Source organism: Miniopterus natalensis, chromosome 14, assembly GCF_054644295.1.
Source record: "Miniopterus natalensis isolate mMinNat1 chromosome 14, mMinNat1.hap1, whole genome shotgun sequence".
Taxonomy (NCBI): Eukaryota; Metazoa; Chordata; class Mammalia; order Chiroptera; family Miniopteridae; genus Miniopterus; species Miniopterus natalensis.
Genome location: NC_142094.1, coordinates 49,433,739 through 49,453,840, shown reverse-complemented (window position 1 = coordinate 49,453,840; position 20,102 = coordinate 49,433,739). Strand labels below are relative to the sequence as shown.

The 20,102-nt window shown below is 46.1% G+C and overlaps 1 protein-coding gene and 1 non-coding gene across 2 annotated transcripts in view; both read right to left on the bottom strand.

The window, feature by feature from the left end:
* The window catches only part of ACSL5 (acyl-CoA synthetase long chain family member 5), a 35,297-nt gene extending 15,552 nt beyond the window's left edge, over positions 1-19,745 (bottom strand). The window contains exons 1-3 of the mRNA XM_087824173.1: positions 19,705-19,745; positions 4,849-5,033; positions 1,315-1,423 (exon numbers count right to left, since the gene is read on the bottom strand). Coding sequence (XP_087680299.1) covers positions 1,315-1,423; positions 4,849-5,033; positions 19,705-19,723 — 313 coding nt within the window. The 5' untranslated portion in view covers positions 19,724-19,745. The remainder of the gene's footprint in view (positions 1-1,314; positions 1,424-4,848; positions 5,034-19,704) is intronic.
* On the bottom strand, positions 1,723-1,849 carry LOC148091570 (small nucleolar RNA SNORA25). Its single transcript, XR_015715669.1, has one exon. It is a non-coding gene; the product is annotated as a small nucleolar RNA SNORA25 (small nucleolar RNA).
* Positions 19,746-20,102: the final 357 nt, after the last annotated feature.

The window sequence follows — 20,102 nt, the reverse complement described above, 5'->3', positions numbered from 1 at the left end:
TAAGCTGGGTAGAACTGCAACTCTGGCATTGCAGACCCCTCCCCCCAACCAAGCTTTGTTAAAAATTCAAATTCTTAGGTCTCACTACCTGGAATTCTGATTCAGGTGAACAAGGTGCAGCCAGATCTACATTTTAAACATTCTCCACAGGTGACTCTCAACACAGACCACCTGCTGGGTAGGGGTGAAAGGTATGTGTTAGGGTTGAAGAATTCAGTTCCAGTTGGGATCGGAAGTGTCATTTTTCTATGGAAATTGGCCAGATTGTTCCTGTTTGCTGACATGAGAAGCCATTTTAAGTTTATCTGTTTGGTTTTAACTTAGTATTAAAAAAAAAATCTCTAAATGAAGTATCTTATGCACCATTTTCTAGTTCTGTACCTTCAGAATGTTCCTGAACCTCTCTGAGTTTCTGTTTTCCCATTTTAACAGGAACTAATCCCTGAGGATTAGGGGAGATTAGTAGATAGTATAGGAGCAGTACCTATTACATAGTTAGCACTTGAGAGGAATTGGCTATTAAATATCATCATGGTCATAGTTAAAGACAGAAGAGAAAGGGGGGGATAAGAAGTCACATAGGCAAGCCTGTGCCTGGACAGGATGTCACCCCAAAGAATCAAGATGTAGGGAGAGCTATAAACCAATAGATTTTAAAAGGAAATCAGTACACCTACCTTGGTGTTCAATGATAAAAAGTGTAAGTACCGAGGTTTGTTATGTTCCAAGTGAACCTACCAAAACCCATGTGGTGGCAACTCTAAGAAAGTCCAAAAGATAATTGTCTTCTGAGACTCTAAGAGCAGCAGCCTGGGCGAGTGGTGTGGTGTTGGGGTCAGGACAAGCTAACAAGTCAGGAGGCCTCAATGCTAATTCTGGCTCAGGTTCTGCATCTGGAGAATTGCATTTATGAAAAGCGTGTTCCTAAACAAATATGATGAACTAATGTACAAGCGAGGTCATCAAAATACTTTCCATACACATCACTGTTGACTGTTTAACAGCAACTTGGCAGGGGAGCTCTTGTGTTGAGAGAGGGACAGATTCAGAGAGGCAAAGTGGTTTGCCCAAGGTCACACAGCTAGAAATAGAAGGACTGGGTTTCAAACCCCAGGCTGTCCTGCACTGCTTCCTGATACTGTGATTTTCTGATCCCCTCATCTATCCCGACACTGCTAATGTCCCCTGCATTTTGTATGTAGGAATTCTACCCAGATCACCACTGGGGTTTTAGAAGTGAGGCAGGGAAGCTGAGGGATAGAACAAGTCCCCAACTTGGTCTTCTCATAGGCAAGGTGAGCCTGCCAGGCTTACCAGACACAGCAAGTCCTCTTTTGAAAACTTCATACATCGTCTTGGCATCTGAGAAGTAGTAGCTTAGCAAGTCATTGTTCTTCTGGCGAGCATTCTTCCGTGCTCCTCCCTAAGACACAAGGCCAAGTTTAGGCCACACCTGAGTCTCTCCCCACCCTTTCCAAACCCTTATGAATTGAACTGAAGAGAATGTAAACACTGACTGTTGAGGTCATAGGTATTACACCCCATCCTAGTCAATCAATCAATTCTTTAAATCTCAAAATTGAACTATCTTCACATCATAGAAACCCTGAGACTGTCATAGTTATGTTCACACACACACACACACACACACACTCACTTTACATGAGAGATAATATTATAGGGTTTTTTTGTTTTGTTTGTTTGGTGTGTTTTTTTTTTTTACCTTATATCTCCTCAGGAAAACATAGCACTATTGAGTTTCTATTACATTCTATGGAGAACTTCAATCTTAGGTCACAGTGTTAGGAGCTCCTGGTTTTGATTCCATAAGCTCTCTTTGAAATGACCTTATAATATTATAGTTTTTTTATCCTTTAAAAGTTCATATCAAGTTTAAATATCTATGAAATGCATACTGTGTTCTAGGCACTGTGTAAATACTGTAGATGCAAAGTAAGTTAAGACAAAATCGCTGGCTATGAGCATAAGTGGAAGTTTTGGGAGTGAGGGTGGGGTGAGAAGGGAAAAACACACAAATATAATACTGTGATGTACATGCTGAACTAAAATGTATGTTTTGGGAGACTAATGAAGCAACCTATTCTGCATTACATAGAAAAGGTACAGTGAAGAAATGATATTTCAGTGGAGACTTTGAAGATAAGTAAGCATTGACCAAGAAGATGTGAAATTGGTAGAGGCGAGGGAAAGAATAATTCAGAGAGACGGAATAGCCTGAGCAAAGGCTCAGAGGCCAGAAAACATATTGCAGAGTCTGGTGGGCAGCTAGAGAGCAAGGTACTTGAGAAAAAGGGATCAGCTAGGGATATATCTAGAAATGTCAGCTGGGACTCCGGGGTCAGGGTCTCATGTGGATCTTGGAGCTGCAATGGAGCTACAGGCATGGGCCAACCCTCATGAAAGTTGGTCTAGAGAGAAACAGGCGTCGATTAAATAAGCACACTAAAGGGGCCATTCAAGTACAGGCTAACACATGAGGCTATAGCAAGAGATGTGACTTGTCTAGAGCATCAGGGAAGATTTCCATGAGATGTCAAGAGGTCAAAAAAGAAAGTTCCTTGTCTAGCAAAGGAAGGCAGGGGCTTGCCATCTGTTTTTGTAGACGGGCTGAGGAAGCAGGAAGAATGAAAAGCGACTCCGGCTCAACTTCAGACAACTGGGTAAGAAGAGATGCATTTAACTAAGGCAGAGCAGGGAGGGAAATGAGAAAGGGTAGGAAGCACACATGCATATATGTATGTGCGTGTGTGTGTGTGTGTGTGTGCGTGTTTAGAGAGGAGCTACACAACACAGACACTCATTGACCTTGAGGTACTTGAGTGTCACTGAGGTGGACTGGGGCTCAGGGGAGAGGTTGGATTTGGGTGTCATAGCCTTTTAGGTATGTTTTTAAGTGGTAGGTGAGGAAGGGTTTTCTCAGGTGTGAGGAATTAAAGCAGGGATTGACAGACTGGTCTGGGCTCACATCCGGCTGGAACCTGCTTTTACAAATAAAGTTTTATTGGAACACAGCCACGCTCATTCATTTCACATATCGTCTGGTGCGTTCATGCTCCAGCAACAGAGTTGAGTAGTTGCAACGGGGCCCATACGGCCTGCAAAGCCCGAACTCTCCAGCCTGTACGGGACATGTTTGCCAAGCCCTGCATTAGAGGAGCCAAGAGGTGGTGATGCTGAAACTCTAGGATGGGGAGAGGAAACAACCTAAGTGGCAGAGAAAGGCTGTCTTGGAATTAGGAAGAAATTTCATTGAAGAATATTATGAAAGGCAAAAGGAGAAATTTTAAGAAGTCTCAAGTCAATCGAGAGGAAGGCTGAAGGAGAAATTAAATTTGGAAGTGAGGTTGTGAGTGATGCAGAGAAGTTTGGGGAGATGGTAGCAGTAAAGGTCTGACGTCAGTGGGTAGAAGTTCAAATGAGGAAATCAACAAACAGACTGCTCTTAGGGAACTCAGGTGGGAAAGGAAGGGCTGGAAAGAGAAGCAGCCTGAAGCAGCCGGTCAGCAGGAGAGGACAATGTCTTCAATGAAGGACCTACGAACGCACCAGAGTAAAAGGGAACGTGGTGGACAGTGCAGGTGACTCCAAATCTGAGTCCCAAGTAGAGGGAAGACGTTCCATGAAAGGTCAGAAGGGGGTCACCTTTACAAAGCAACAAGAATTCTTTCTTTCTCCAAAAAGCGCTGAAGATGAAAAATGAAGAAGAGAACATTCTAGGAGCTTTCCCTTTGCTCAGAGATAGACAAAGCTGTATGATTTGCTGAAAGCTGGGGGAACTGAAGGGAAAAGTTCAGCTTCTGCTTGTCTTAAGAATGAAAGTTAACTCAAAGCTGGAATTTAACTAAATAACTCACCATTTTCAGACAGCGGGCATCTCAATAAAAATATTCTCCTGCCCCCAAATCCTGAATCTATCATCTACATCCATGGTTCTCAACCTTTTTTCATCTCATGGCACATATAAACTGATTACTAAAAGTCTGCGGCACACCAAAAAATACGGTTTTTGCTGATCTGACAAAAAAAATAAGTATAACTTTGATTCATTCACACTGGATGGCTATTGCTGTGGTGGCTGTTGTCATTTTTTTATTTGATAATCTAAGGGAAAAGAGGGTAGTTCCCTTGACTAAATAGTCAGATATTGCATGTAAAAAAAAAAATTCCTGTGGCACACTGGTTCAAAATCGCTGATTTATAGCAAAGGGGTAGATAGTAAATAGGCTTTGTGGAACACATGATCTATCCCTTTTTAAAAATTTGTATTTTACATTTTTACATATATCTTTAAAAATGTAAAAACCAGCCCGGCTGGGCGTGGTTCAGTGGTTGAGCATTGACCTCGGATCCAGGAGATCGTGGTTTGATTCCTGGTCAGGGCACATGCCCGGGTTGGGTGCTCGATCCCTGACGGGGGGGTGCAGGAGGCAGCCGATCAATGACCCATCATTGATATTTCTATCTCTCTCTCCCTCTTTCTTCCTCTCTCTGAAATCAATAAAGATATGTTTTTCAAAAAAAGGCAAAAACCATTCTTGCCTTGCTAGTCCCGTTTTTAAAAGGTGAATTTTTCCTGTGGCTTGTAGTTTGACAGCCCCGATCTAGATTACTGGCATCATAAGAGCTAGCTGAGGTTTCATTTTTATTATAAAGGAAAATGTGTCATCAGTAGAAGTTTAAATTTATAGATTTTTCCGTTGATCACTAACCTAAAAGGCTTACTTTTCCATGCTACACCCGCCTCCTTCGTGAGTTATCCCAATGTCTTGAATTACACACAATTTGTGTTTTATCAGTGTTGAACTAAAACGGCAATGGGTAAGTTACCTCAATTCCCACTGACTGGTTGTTGAGATCGATGACAGGCACGGCTGGGTGAGGTCTGTTGATGAGCCACAGGAAGATGGCAGCTCCGACGGTCAGGATGCAGATCAGTACGGGGGTTGGAAGTGGGGAAAACAAGAAGTTAAAGATAAAAAGCATCTTCGTGAAGAGCAGCAGGAAATGGAGGCCTTAAAAAAAGAGAAGGAAACAGAAAGTTAGAGGAAATGACTATCTTTTTACTCAATAGTTCTAGGTTTATAGAAGGGAACACGCACGTGCGCACACACACACATACACACACACATACCACACACACACAGCTTCGACTCCTCCAAACAGCCAGGGTTGGACCTCTCCAGGAGCAGAATCGCTCCCACTGTTTCACCTTAGCAATGTTGAAAATGACAGAATGCCTTCTTCCGTACCCCGCTTCCACTTGACTGTCCTCCCACAAGGTGGGGAAGATCAAAGGAAACCCATTAATCATTTCCCAATTTTGAGAAAGGACTGTCCTTTTATTTCTGGTCCACAAAACCTAGAAGAAACCGTTCTGGACCCAACATAAGCTGGTAGTCAGAGCAGGGTGCTCCAGAGATCTTACCCTGCCCAGGCAGAACCAAAGGTCAAGAAGGACTCTTCCGGCTGGATTTCCCTAGCATAAACCAAACAGAGAAGGGGACCTCTGTAGAGGTGACCCCCACAGATTTTAGAAATCAATTGCTCTACATGAAGGACATTGCCTGCTGGCCAGATATGCCTCACTCATTGCTTTCTCGTTTTTTAAACATCAGGAGGGGCTCAGAGATCAACGTCATAACTTGCTATGTCCAACCCACACTCCTCTGAGGAACTCTTTTTCATTGGAGGCAACATGAATCAGGTATGCAGAAAGGGCACTGGAAAATAGGCCTGACAAATGGTGGCAGGTGAGCATTGAGGATCTTGGCCAGGAAGAGATCTCAAGTAACCAAAGACAACAAAGGCTTCTTCCAACACAGCTTTTCTTGTAGTTTCCAGCCAAGGGGGGCAGCTTGAAACTACTCTAATGGAAGGGACTAAGGTTTGGGCAGGTCCTAGGAACTAAGTCTTGCCTCACAGCTTGCACACTGATGATAACAGCAGCAAACACATGAGCACTGACTATATGCCAAGCCCTGGGCTTGTAACAGAATGAATTGTGCCGTCTCCCCAACCCCATCTTGTTCAAGCTTCCCTGTTCCCGTGGCCTTCAGACTAATAGCTCCAGCTATGTCTCGCACAGAGGTATTGTAAACAATAGAGAAATTCTGCTTGCCGCTTGAAATTTATAAAAACAGCCCCTCCCATTTTTCCTTTCCTTGACATAAAAGAAGCTCGAACTCTGTACTTTCTAAAGATGGATTCGAGGAACCATTAGGTTTCCCACTTTCTCAGTTCGCGCCTTCTCATCAATAAACACTTCCTCACTCCAAACTCTGACATTTTGAATTTTGACCTTTCTAAGTGTTGGATCCACAGACATTGGACCAATGACAGGATGAGTTGTTTGCATGAATTACCTAACTTAATCCAACCAATGCCATCAAGTAGCATTTTACAGACAAGAATACAGAAGCTCCTAGGGGTAAAGTGACTTGTCCAAGCTCACTTACCATTTCCATTGCTGTGTCCCCATTAAAATCTATAAAACCACAACTCAGTTTTTCCTTATAGAAACTAGCCGCCAAGTTCAAGGAGACTGTATTTGTCTGGCACCTTACAGGTGACAGCAAAGGAAGATCAGAATTTACATTCCTCAAAGTTTACTGCAATGCCCTGTGGAACAGTATCTCAGAGAGGAGGCCAAACATTCACATTCAATATCAAAACAGCAAAGTAAGCCCAATAAAAAGTTTTTATCAGATCAAGATCATAGTCGCCCTTTGAACTGTGGGGCAGCTGCCATTAGCAGGGATCTGGAACTTTTTCCTTCAGGTAACACACTGCACTCCATGCCAGCCGAGGCTGTACAAAACTTAGGAATTTTGTGCGGGAGGGAGAATAGTCCCAAGGAAGAGCCCCTGAGTCACCCATCATTTTTCTGCCCCCCTGATTGGTTTATCACCTGAATTTGGAATAGTCCCTCTCCATTTTAGGGAGGAAAATTGAACTTCCAGAGACTGGGATGACAGCCTCCAGCTCCTGGGTTTCTTCCACATTGTGTTTGGGGGAAGGAAAAGAAGACAAAGGAAAACCTAAGCGAGGCCCCACAGGTGCTGGCTTATGTAACAATAGGTGCCATTGTGACCGCCCACCAGGGTTCCGAGAGCAGGGGCCTTTTGAATCCAGCCTTACCTGGAGTGACACTGCAGGGGACAGAGCCCTCGGGAGCCGGCCTACAGAACGCGACTCTGAGGCCGCCACCCCAGCCCAGGCCCAGAGGGGACGGTTGTGAAGTGGGCAGAGCAAGGAGCGGTGCCAAAGGGAGGAGAAGCCTGCTTTGCCCTCGCCCATCCTGCCCACCGGCAGCCCCTCCCCTCAGCCCGTGACACTGCCACCCGTCTGGTAGTGCCTTAGGCTCCAGGATACATCTCTCTGCCCCAATGCCACTGTCAAATTAAGAAGTTCTTACCTGCACCCCCCTTCTCGGCTATGGGAACAAAGTGCCCCACTGAGGACTTTGCCCTCTTCATACAGACGGCAGATTTAATGGGAGACTTTGCAAACAGCGGCTTTAAAAGAGGGTCTAAAGGTGAAATTTGTGTTCGCTTGTGGCAGTATGGATGGGGGGGAGGAGAGAGGGCAAACAGCCTGGCAGGTAACACAAAGGGAGGGGAGAAAGGGGGGGGAGGCGGCACCTGCTGTCAACCTTGACTGATTGTTATCATGTGGTCATGTGAACCCGAGGTCACCAGATGGTTAGATTTTTTTTTTCTCCCTAGAAAACCCGGAGCGCTGGATTTTTATGAAACCTCACTTTTAACTATTGGCTCAAATAGAAAGTGTCTGGTTTGGGATTAACAAACACACACGTGGTTTCGCCTGGCCCGTGGTCTGTCCGTAAGCACTTCTTTTAGACACACACCGGTCACACTGTCCACAAACGGAACGCGACTGGCCCCTTCCTTGCAAACAAGGGAGATGTTGACGAACGCAAGGCCCGTTTCAGAACCAAAGCTCCCGCCTGCACCGGATTTCAGAAGGCACTGGGGGATGAGCCGAAACGACCTGGTATCCAGTTCAAACAGGACAGGCACAGAGTTTCAGACGGTCTCTCCCTGCTTCCCCATATTTAAAAAAAAATGAGGTAAAATTCAAATAACATAGGATGAATCATCTTAAAATGTATACAACTTAGCAACATGTAGTTCATTCATTGTGTAACCAGCACCCCTAATAAGTTCCAGAACATTTTCATCACCCCAGAAAGCACATTCTGTGCCCATTAAGCAGTCACTCCCCCATTCCCTTCTCCTCCCAGGCCCTGGCAACCTCGAACTTACTTTCTGTTTCTACTGATTGGCTAATTCTGAATATTTCATATAAATGGAATCAGAGGATATGTGACTTTTTGTGTGTGACTTCTTTCACTCAGTATAATATTTTCAAGATTTATCCATGTTACAGATTGACAGGCTTCAGAGGGGAGGCGGGTGGGGGACTGGAAGAGATTAACCTAGAACTTGTATGCATATGGGCACAGCCCATGGACGCAAACAGTAATGTGGTGAAGGCCTGGGGTGGGGCAGGGGCTGGGTGGGAGGGGGGTAAAAGGGGGGGGGAATGGGGGACGGGTAATACTGTCAACAATGAAAACAAGATTTATCCATGTTATGTACCAGTTCTCCATCCCTTCTTGTGGCTGAAAATTATCTTTTCCTGCGCTTATTGGCCATTTGCATTTCTTCTGTAAAGAAATGGCTATTCCAGTCCTTTGCCCATTTTTAAATTGAATTGTTTCTCTTTCTCTTGTTGAGTTGTAAGAGATCTTTATGATTCATTAGTATTTTCTGCCATTCTGCTGTCTTTTCACGATCTTGATAGTCTTTTTAATGCACAGAGCGCACATGTTTTTAACCTTATAATGCTACCTACTGCTAGAGAGGATTCGTGCCCATATCATGTAACTCTCACCGTGAACGGGGGAAACTGAGGGTCTGAGAGCGAGACCTCCGGGTTGGGTCACACCATCACTGGACTGGGAAGCTGTGGTAACCATTCTAGCCTTTAGAATCTGTTAACACTTACATACGTGTTCAAATAAATGAGAGGAAATGCCACCATCGCTTCTGTCACATGTCCTGCGTCACTCAAACTACGATCCTGTTTTGGTCACTTCACAGAATCCCTGCAAGCGGCAGGCGTGACGGCATTTCCTCTTCCCTTTGCGTCACTCCTGGTTGGGAAAGCGCGGGCAGGGAGCGATGCAACAGCAGGAAAGCAAAGAGGAAGGAGGGTTGCGTTCCGCGGCTCTGGGAGCTCCCGTCCAGGTTATCCGAAGGTGGCTGAGCGAGCCGCGGGCGGGCGCATTGGGACGGTCCCGCGTGGAGAGCTCCCTCCACTTTCTGATGCGGTCAGTGACGTGCCTCTGCCCCGCACCCCTGGACACCCATGTCCTCAGCCACTGCCCTTGGTGCACTCCGGGGCCCCCATCATTTGGTGGTATGGATGGCCACAGCCATGTCACCCATCCTCTGGCACCTAACCTGATTAATTCCCAAGCTAGCTGAAAGTCACCTTGTGCCTTCAGACCTGTTTGCAAGCTCCCAGGACCAGCCTCGGGGTCTAGGTTACGACCATCCTGTATTCAGCTTCGGGTTTTGCTTCTTTGTAGATTTGGAACAACATCTCTTCCTTAAGTCTCATTTTCTTTGCATAAAGTCCCTAAATAGCCCCTTCTACCCTAACATTCAAGTTTTGGTCAACCACAAGTCCATGTCTACCTCAGAGCCTCTGTGTTTACTCTTCCCTTTGCCTGGATCACTGTGCCCCAGATCTGCAATGGCTGTGTATGGCTTATAGGTCTGGTCTCAACTCCAGTGCCACTTCCTCAGTGTCTTGCTCTCATCGCTCTATTTGATGTTGCCATTTCACCCAGTCACTACCATGGACCTTGCCTTCTGTTTTCCATGACACTGGTCACTCTCCGAAATAGTCCTGGCCCCTTATCCACTGTCCCTATGAACTGATGTTCTCATTGGAACAGGGACTATTGTTTTGTTCACTATGGTGCCTCCAATGCCTGACACACAGTAAACTTTCAATGAGTGGTTGTTGAATGAATGACCAGTTTTCTAGCTCAGAATTGTCTGTTCTAAATCCTCTCAGTGAACCCATTTTTTTCCTTAGTAAAACTCCCCCACACCCCCAGACTCCCCAAACTTAGATCATCAAAACTCATTCTGGCCAATCTAGAGATGGGTGCTCCCAAATCAATAATTCATCAAGGCAATGGGTTAGGGATGGTGGGTGGTAAGAAGAATGTATTTCTAACGCATATCAAGGACCACTCAGGATCAGTCAACTCCAGGCTTGGTAGAATCTATAGAATAAATCTTATCAAATAAAGTCATGTACAGTGGTAAGTAGGCAGAAAGTCCAGCCTAGAAATAAATAATTCTGTTGCCCTGGGTTTCTGGAATTCAAAAGACAATAAAGCAGATTATCTTTGCTCTGAGGCCTAAAGAACTAATTATTTTCTGTGCAATAATGAGATGTAAAATGTAATTACAAGTTTTTTTTTAAAAAAATCTACCTCTAGAAGGTGGCACACTCACGTAGATTTGATTGGCTTCTCTACTCTCTTGCATGTATGGGCTTATTCTGTGGTGACAGAATGCTCATTAAATAGGAGACCAGAGTCCCTAAGTTCTCACACCCAATTAGTAAACAAACACATTCTTCCATTTGGAGTTACCTACTCTCTCCTAAAGACCATGCCGCAAGCTTTCACAGCTCATCATGACTCCAAAGCGGCCTGTGTGTTACTGAAGACGCTGTATAGGTTCATTGGTCGGACATTCAGTTGCTAACTCAGCCTCATTTGTTACTGTCCCTAAATTCCTGCCACCCCTAATTCAGTCCTTAACCACAAAGCCAGTATTTCCAGACAGATTCCAAAGTAACGGCAAAAGGTCGACAGGAGCGTACTTGGAAGATCTGCTAGCCTTTTCCGTAACATGCACTGCATGTAAACCAGGTATGCATCCTATTGCAAGGTCCTTCACCCCGTCTCCTCAGGGCCCTGGAACTAAGGGCTTTACACCAGTTTACTCTTCCGTATCAAATGTAATTTTTTATTACTAAGCAATAAAAGAGAACATGATTTGAGACAACGATCCTGTTTCACAAAACTTAAACAGTCAGATAAAAGCCTGATACTGAAAAGCATTGGTCCCTAAGGAGAGTAATTCTCAGCTGCTTGTGCTGTTTAGAATGACTCAGAAATCAGAAGGGCCAAGATTCAGTTGTATCTGCAATAAAAATTTGTTGTCATATTTCTCAATTTAAAAAGCAAACGCAGCTTAGAAGTGAAGCTGAAAAACCCTGTAAGAAAATGAGAGGCAATTAGAAACCATGAAATAATTGAATAAGGTGGCCAGTTACCAAACTGGCAGCCAGAAAATCAAAAGTTTTCTTACATTTCATGCAAATAACTAATTTGAAAATAATAGAAAATAAGTCATTCAAAATAGCATATGTGAGAATAAATGTGTAAAACCTATAATAAAAATAATTATATTTGAGGGACATACGAAGGCTTGAAAAGTGGAAAGATATACCCAAAATAGTCAAGGGGTCCTATCTCCCTAAATGTATCTGTACATTTAATGCAACCCTAATAAAGACCAACAAGATTTTCTTAGGAACTAAAAGGTTCATTCTAAAGTTCACCCAGAAAAATAAAACTCACAAAAAAAAAGTCAGAAAACTTTTGAAAAATAACAGGCCTGGGGCGGGTCAGAGAGGAAAGTAAACACAACACATGTGCTTACTACAGAGCTTTGGAAGTTTCCTGTTGGTCATGAGTGGACAAATCTGTCACAAAAGAATCTTAAAATACTCCCAGTGGGTCTATTATTAAATACTAAATTGCATTTCAAATTAAAATAGATTTTTTTCATTTTCATAAATGCATTGAGACAACTACCTAGCCATTCAGAGACAATACACAAAGCTGATCTCTGTCTTCCTCCCACAGCAAAAGGAAGTTCAAGATGGATCGAAGACTTAATATAAAATAATGAAAACTATAAGAGTATTGGGAATAAAAAGTCTGCAAGAAACCTTTCTACAATTTTGGTCTGGGCAAAACTCAAGACTGACACAAAACCTAGAAGCTATCCACAAAAATGTTGGCAAGTGTGATTACGTAAAATTAAAAAAAAATACTTGCCCTGACCGGCCTGGCATGGCTCAGTGGTTGAGCAACGACCTAGGATCCAAGAGATCAGGGTTCGATTCCGGTCCGGGCACATGCCCTGGTTTCGGGCTCGATCCCCAGCAGGGGGCGTGCAGGAGGCACCTGATCAATGACTCTCATCATTGATGTCTCTCTCTCTCTCCCTCTCCCTTCCTCTCTCTGAAATCAATAAAGATATATTAAAAAAAAACAAAAAAAAACCTTGCCCTTCAGAAAGGACATCAGAGACAGAGTCAAAGGTAAATTGGGAAAAGTATTAAATACTCCACACAGGCCAAGAGCTCATTTTCTCAAGGAATCAGCAATAAATGAGAAGCAAACACGACCCAGTGAAACAAAGGACAGAGGCCACGACCAGAAAGTTCAGGGCAAAGCAGGTTACATAAGATTAAGGAAAAACATTCATAGTTTAAAAAATGCAAATTTAAATGAAATGCCTTTCCCCCATCCATTAGGCTAGTCGTAATGAAATCGTGCAAAATGTGGTTAGACATGGAGATGTAAATGTGGCGCAGCCTTCTTACAGATGTGCCCCTTGCCCTGGACCACAGCCGGGGATGTGTGCCCTTTGACCCGATGACTCTGCTGGCAGTTTACCCTACAGGAAGATGCCAGCTCAGTCCAATGCAGTGCACCTTACACAAGGCTGCGTGAGGTGGCACGGACGGATGTGGGCTGAGTCAGACTACTTGGGTTCAAGCCCTGCTTGGTTCTTTTTGTGACCTGCGCTAGGTAAGTGAGGCGTGGTTTCTAATCTGCAAAATGGCAATCATATATGCCTCAGAAGGCTGTCACCATGATAAAGGGGTTAATGTACCTGCGGAGTGCTTAGAACAATGCCGGATGCATAGTCTCATGTATTAGCCTTTCTGTTTACCATTAAATCTACAGAAGTGTAGTAGACCAGGAAAGCCTTCCTAGATAAGAGAGGAGCCAAATAAATCATAGCACTTCCACGCAGTGCAACGCTTGGCAGGTATGGAAAGAAATAAAGAAGATCTGTGTGCCCTGATGTGGAAAGGAGAGGGGAAAACCCACTCACTGTGTATGCTTTTGTGTTGCAGAACACATAATCCCCATAGAAAAAGACAGGCGGAAGAGGGAACGTCATGAATGGAGTTTGCAGAAAGTTTCAGGTATTCGATCATTCAGCCGAAGATATTTCAGTGCTGGACCCTGTATCAAGCATCATTCCAGGCTCTGGGAATACAGCAGTGAAAACCTTGCCCTCCTGGGGTTGTGTTTTATTGGAGAGTTTGGCAACAGGCCTGAATAATAACCAGATTATAGAGTGCTATGGGATAAAAAAATAGACTAGAGTAGAAGGATTGAGGGTTCAGGGTTCAGCAGGGCTTGTTTGTTTGTTTTTATTTGGGAGGTTAGAGTCGGTCTCAGTGGGAAGGAGAATATATCACTTATCGCTTAACCTGAAATATGCCTGCTTTACAAAACAAACCATAAAGTGAACAACTCCTAATCATTCTGCCTCTGGACTCCCGCAGCTGACTTAGAAAGTTCCACCACCTTCCGGTGTGTGGGGGCCACTTCCTGCGAGGACCCCAGACAAGGCAGCCTGAGCTTTGCTTCTAACACACAGCTGTCCCACCACCGAAGCCGCACTCGCCCTTCCCCAGCGCTGGCGCTGTGTACAGTGCTTCTCGGCCCCGAGGAAGCCAGGTGCACAGCAGCTCTGGGGGCAGAAACACGTTTCATTCATTTCTTTAGCAGATAAGAAACCAGAGCAGAGATCAAACTTCAGTTGCAGGGCCTGAGCTGCTGAGGAAAGAGGCTGGCATAAGCTCCTGATTAATGAGCCTACAGATAACTTCGCAGCCACTCACCGGCTCCCGGGTGCCCAGGCGACTTGCAGCAGCCCTCCCTGCCAGGCAGGACATGTCACCAGCCACACATGGCTCTCCTCCTCTGGGGCCTGGCACCCAGTGTGCTCTGAAGCACACACACCAGGGGATGGCCCGAGGCAGAGGAGAAAGGGCCCTTCTCACCTCCACAGGGCCATACTGGGCAGGACAAGAAGACAGTGTTACCAAAGAAGATCCCCTTTAAAACCTCAGAGGGTGGCTGAGTAGTCATTTCCATACCATGGAAAGATCTGTGAGAGTTTTAATAATTAACAGAGGAAAGTGATATGAAGCTCCTACACCTCGCTCGCTCCTAGCCCAATTGCTAGGCCTCACGTAAGTGTTCCAATTTGTAAGGCAGCTGGCAGCGGAAGGGCGAGGGCCAGGCTTGGGAGAGGTCCCCTGACTCGTCAGCAAGCACCCCATAAATAAATTGTTAGGGTTTTGATGTGTATCCATTGGGGATACCTTGCTGCCAAATTGCACAGGAAAAGCTACAGGAACTGGAGCTCAGGATGGTTGTGAGAAATGGAGTAGGACCAGCTTTTTCCTAGGATTTGGGTCTCAGGGAGGCTTCCTATGGCTCAGTGGATAACTTGGGCCCTGAGCACATCTAAGCAGAGGCTCCCAGACTCTCAGATTCTACTGTGCCCTACACAGTGCCTGAGACAGAGCGGGAATCCACTAAGAGCCAGAGAGTCACTTTCCCCTTTCACTCGCCACTGGCACAGGTTCAGAGACAGGTAACTAGGGAAGGGGATCTGTTGAAGAAAACAGGCAGCAGAATTCAATCCTGCAATCACATGATGTGCACCTATTCTCAGAGGGGGCAGAATCGGCTGAGCCCTCCTCCAACATGCCACGGCCAGGGGCTTCATGCCCTGGCCAGGACAATGCTAAGCAGCCTGACCTGAATGAGGCCAAGGTTCACTCATTCTGCAAGCATCTGAATATTTGAGCACCTACTCTATGCTAGACAGTGTGCCTAGTGTGGGGAAAGCACAAGTGGAGTGCATAGTAGGGGATAAAGCCAGTTCTCCAGGCAGTAAACAAATGCTCTACCAGATGTACCCCAGCTCTGAGAGCATCTGGTGGGCCGGAGAAGTATGTGCATGGCAAGAGATATGTTTATTCTCTGCACTTTAAATTTACGTATAATTTACTTTAAGGCCAACAAAGATATTGGACCCACTGTGTGCCCAGCACTGTGCCATGTGCAGAGGTAGACACTTAGAAGATATAGTTTCTGCCTTTTGGGGGCTTACGGGTCTATCGAACACTGAAAATACTTAGAGGAGGATTCAGTGTGTGGGACCCAGGCTAATGAATTTGGAGAAGGGAGAGGCTAGTGTAGACGAAGTAGGTGAAAGTAGAGGCACGGAGCTTTAGGCCCTCAAGGATGTGCAGTCCTTGATCCCTGTGCTTTTTTGCCAATAGTCCCATTTCTAGGATCAAGGACAACGACCCTATCGATGACACCAATAAACTTCCAGCTATGAGTCCAGCCAGGGCTACTGTGGCCAGAGAATGTTCTCAGCTGTTGTCTGGGTCTCCCTGTCCACTGTTTCCATGGAGACCAGTCACCACATTAGGTTGGATGAACCTCAGTAGAAGGGAGGAATAGGATACCCAGATGTGGGGTGACAGCTAATGTGGCTAGAGGCACTAACGCAAGACAGGCAGGACATATGGGGACTGGAAATGGTGAAGATATTTCTGATGGAGGTAGATCCATCTTTAGTTGAAGGGAAGAAAAAGAAAAAGCCTCTAAGAAGGCTGAATGAGACAGTGTCTGGAGCCTGGTGTAGATACCACACCACTGAAATCATTTCAGTTCTCAAACACCAGAGAGCCTTGGGGTGCCAGGCCTTGGCCAGTTGAGCTGAGTGGTATTTAATAGGAAAGTCCTTAGTAGGTCCAGTAACTCAGTCTATGAAGGTAGCATAGGATATTTGTTGAGTCACTCATTGATAGGCTGGTGACAGGCAGTGACAAATCCAACTGGATCACAGATGTACCATTAGGTTTTCCACAAATCACCTTAGGGTAGGGCTGAGGAAAAGCTTCCCCCAAAGGCTTCCTAAGTTTGTTGCTGACCAAGTGATTTATGAGAGCACCGAGTTCAGGAGAACTGGTATCAGAAGTCTACTGGATTTGATAAGAGAGCCTGGACAAAGTGCTAGGTCCCCGCCACCATGGCAGGATAAAGTCAGGATGATGCAAGAATTTGTGGAAGAGACCTCCCTACCTGGGCTCTCCGCAGAATCAGCCCTTGCGCTACCTGGTTCAGTCAATGGTCAGGAGTCACCAGATCCAAACTGCAAAGCTTTATTGCCAATAGTCTCCTTTCCAGGGGCAAACTTTCAAGGCCATTGCCTTTTCCAAGTACCAGAGCAACAGCTCTATCACTTACTAGATGTGTGGCTGTGGGGGCAGTTACTTAATGTCACTGAGCCTACGTTTCCCTCAGCTGCACACAAGAAGGGACAGGTGATTCTCTCCGCTCCAAAGGGATACTGTGGGTGGACCTTGGGGCACACTGTAGGGCACATGGGAAGTCCTCGGTAGACTAGCTCCCTTTCTCCTCTTGCACTCACCTCAATTTCTAACTCCTTGCCAATATCAGATGTTCTGTTTTGAGATGTCCCAAATGAGAAGAGATAATCATGGTCTTCATACCATAACTGTCTTTCAACTTACATGCAAAGGTCTTAACAACTCCTCATTTCTGCTTAAACAGAGGATTTCTAGTTGGAGAGGGCATGGTACACCTCTGAGCTCTAACCCACCCGTCTCCCCTGACCCTGTCCCACCCCTGCATTCTCCTGCAAGCCCTTTACAACCTCATAACTCTTATAGTAGAATGACCCATGGAAACCCAGAAGAGGGGGAATACCATGGCCTGCCCATAGCAGTACAAGGGCTGCTTCACCTTCCAAAACTCCTGTATTTATTCAAACAACATGAATGAAGTAAGAGCCTGGGAAATATCAGGCCCTGTGCCAGAGGGAAGGAGTGAGGGGCCATTTCTGACCTCAGGACATAGTCACCCAGGGGAGAAACAGACCTAGAGGAGTTTACAGCAGAGTGTGACATTAGCAATGATGGATCAAGTCAGGGCGGCTGGGGACACATCACCCTTGCAAGGTGCTGCATGAGAATCACCCCAGGCTGAACCCCAAATGAGGGTCAGTGCATCACATCGCCGGGCAGGTATAGGAGACAGGCAGGAGCAGACACTTCACTCCTGGTTTCCAAAATATTACCAAAGCCTGGCCTGGGAATTCCGCTGCCTGGAGGTGGGAGGATTTCTCTGAGGTGCGATTCACATAAAATCAACCATTTTTAAAGTGAACAATTCAGTGACACCTAGAACATTTGCAGTGCTGGGCAACCACCACTGCTGTCTGGGTCCTAAGCATTTTCACCATCCCTCAAGGAAACCCTGTACCCCTTAAGCAGTTACTCCGCATTCCTCTCTCCCCCCAGTCCCTGGCAGCCACCAATCTGCTTTCTGTCTCTCTGGATTTGAAGTGGGAGGATTGCCAAGGGAGGGTTCCTCCCAATTTCTAATTCTTTGGCCCAGGCACCACACTAGGTTCATCAGAACCTGAGGCATAGCTTGCCTTCGGAACTAAATTAGTCAGAGTTCAAATTCCACCTCTGATCTCTTCATACCTGTCCAGTTTCTTTCTTCCTAAATCTCACTTTTTCTACAGATAAAACAAAGTACCTACCTCACAGGACTATTTTAAATATCAAAAGAGAAAAGCCCCATAAAGCAGGACAGCACTGCCCCATAGAATATATTTAATGAATGGTACCGGTAACAATTGCCGTTCTAGAAAACTGTCAACCTGAAAATATCTAATAAATATGTGAGCTCAGTATCTGCCCAGATCCTCATACTTGAAAAAATTATTACAAATAAAACTTTCTAGGAAATCTGAAGAAAGGCTAACTCTGCCCATGAGTGGATAGAGCATGGTTTTGGCATCAGTTTCAGTCCCCATTTGACAACTGGTTGCTTTGTGACCTTGGGAAAGTTGCCATGCCTCTTTGAGCCTGCTCTCTTAACCATGCAATGGTGAAACCATCCACCTCGTAAGACTGTCTTAATAAAATGTAAGTATTGCCCGGCTGGGTGGCTCAGTTAGTGGGAGCATTGCCTCCTGCACCAAGAGCGTTGCAAGTTTGACTCTTGGTTGGGGCGTGTGAGGGAGGCAACCAATCAATGTTTCCCTCTCACATTGATGTTTCTCTCTCTCTCCCCTCCTCTCTCTCTAAGATCAATGAATGTGTCCTTGAGTGAGGGTTAAAAAAAGAAAAAGAAAAAAATGTAAGCATTTCTACCATGAGCCGGCCCTTAACTGGCTTCATCTTCCCTCTCCCCTCCATTCACTCCCTGATGTTGTCCTTCCCCTGACCCCCAGGCTCCCTGCAGAATCTGTGGCCCCACTGTGTACTCAGCACTTAGGAACTCGATACATGGATTTTATTGTAGGTATTTTGTCCTCAAAGAGTTAGAATATAGCCTGGGAGAGATGACTACTTTAGGTTAGGATCTAAGTCAAATGCCCGGCAAAAACATTGTTTGGTTTGTAAAAACAAAGAAAGAAAAAGAAAAAGAAATTGAAATGTGTTTTTCTTTCCGGGGTATGCCTGCCTTGCATTCTGCCAGAGCCCCCTCTGGCTACATCTTGTCCTGTGCCGTTTGCTTTACTTAGCGATATTACCTGCCTGTCCTATAAGCATGTGTGACTCTTGTTTTATTTAGGGTTTTGTTCCTTTCATTGTGCCAAGCACACAGGGATACCTACCAAATTTTATACCGTACCTCTCCCAACATTATTCTATGTTCATGTCAAGCCCTAGTTTATGAGAGGGAAGCACCACAGAGCACCTCCCGTGCTGGACTGTGGCAAAAGGGACCGAGCAAAACCAATTGCTCTGATTTTCTTTTTTTACTAAACCAATCTTTTACTTTTAAAATTAAATCAAGTTTAATTTAATTATCTTTAAGACTCTGCCTCTGCGAGAGTCGCTTACACGTTGAAGCTACAGATTCAATCCTATGTTTCAAACCACCACAAAGCCTGCTACCCGCAGGAGCTGGCAGGCAGGCCGGCGGAGCCCCTTCCTAAGGCCCGCTCCCTCCTAAGGCCTGCTCCCTCCTAAGGCCACTCCCGACATCCTTGAAGTTCATCTGAGACACAAGTGTTGGCCCAGGCCCTTGAAACAGACCCAGCCTCACCAGAACCAACCCATGCCGGCGGTCCCCAGCTCCTACCCAGGGAGGAGCCAAGGTCCTCCATGAGAATCGGGGGCCCGCAGGAGAGCTGTGGCCGATGCTCAGGCCCAGAAAACCGGGTCTCGGTTGCCGGTCACCTCCCTAAAGAGAGGTCCCACATCCCTCCTTCCACTGCCCCCTCCTGATGAGGGGGGTTCACAGGTGTCCCCTAGACATGTGCCAGGGGGCAGTGCACTGACATGTGCCTGGGACACAGCCAGCTCTAGATTCCCTGAAGCTGGGGGTCAGGATGCGCTCTTGGCCTCTGCCCCCCCCCCCCCGCTCCCAAGACCCCTTGCTAAATACCCCCCCCCATACCGTCCCCTTACCCTGGGAGGCGGGCCGCATCTCGGGGTGGCTCCAGCAACCCGGGCTTCCTGATCCAGGCTCCTCCTGGCCCGAGAGTCCCTGTTCCCCCCTCAGCCCTGTGCCCTGCAGGGACAGGGTGGCTTCCGAGCCTCCATGCAGGCAGCTGGCGCGGCTCGAGGGCCCAGCTCAGCCCCGTCTGCCCGCCCCGAGCGAGGCCATGGCCGGCTTCCGAACGTGCTCGGGGACCTCACTTCCTGGTTTGTCGCTTACAACTGAAAGTGGAAGCGTCTGTCCAGGAGGAAGAAAGCGCCAAATCCACCCTGGCTGCTTTTCAGACGCTTTAACCCCAACCCCTGAGGGCTGGGACGAAAGCCAGCCCACATCCCCTGCTCACTCTTCGCTCTTCAACTACCTCAAA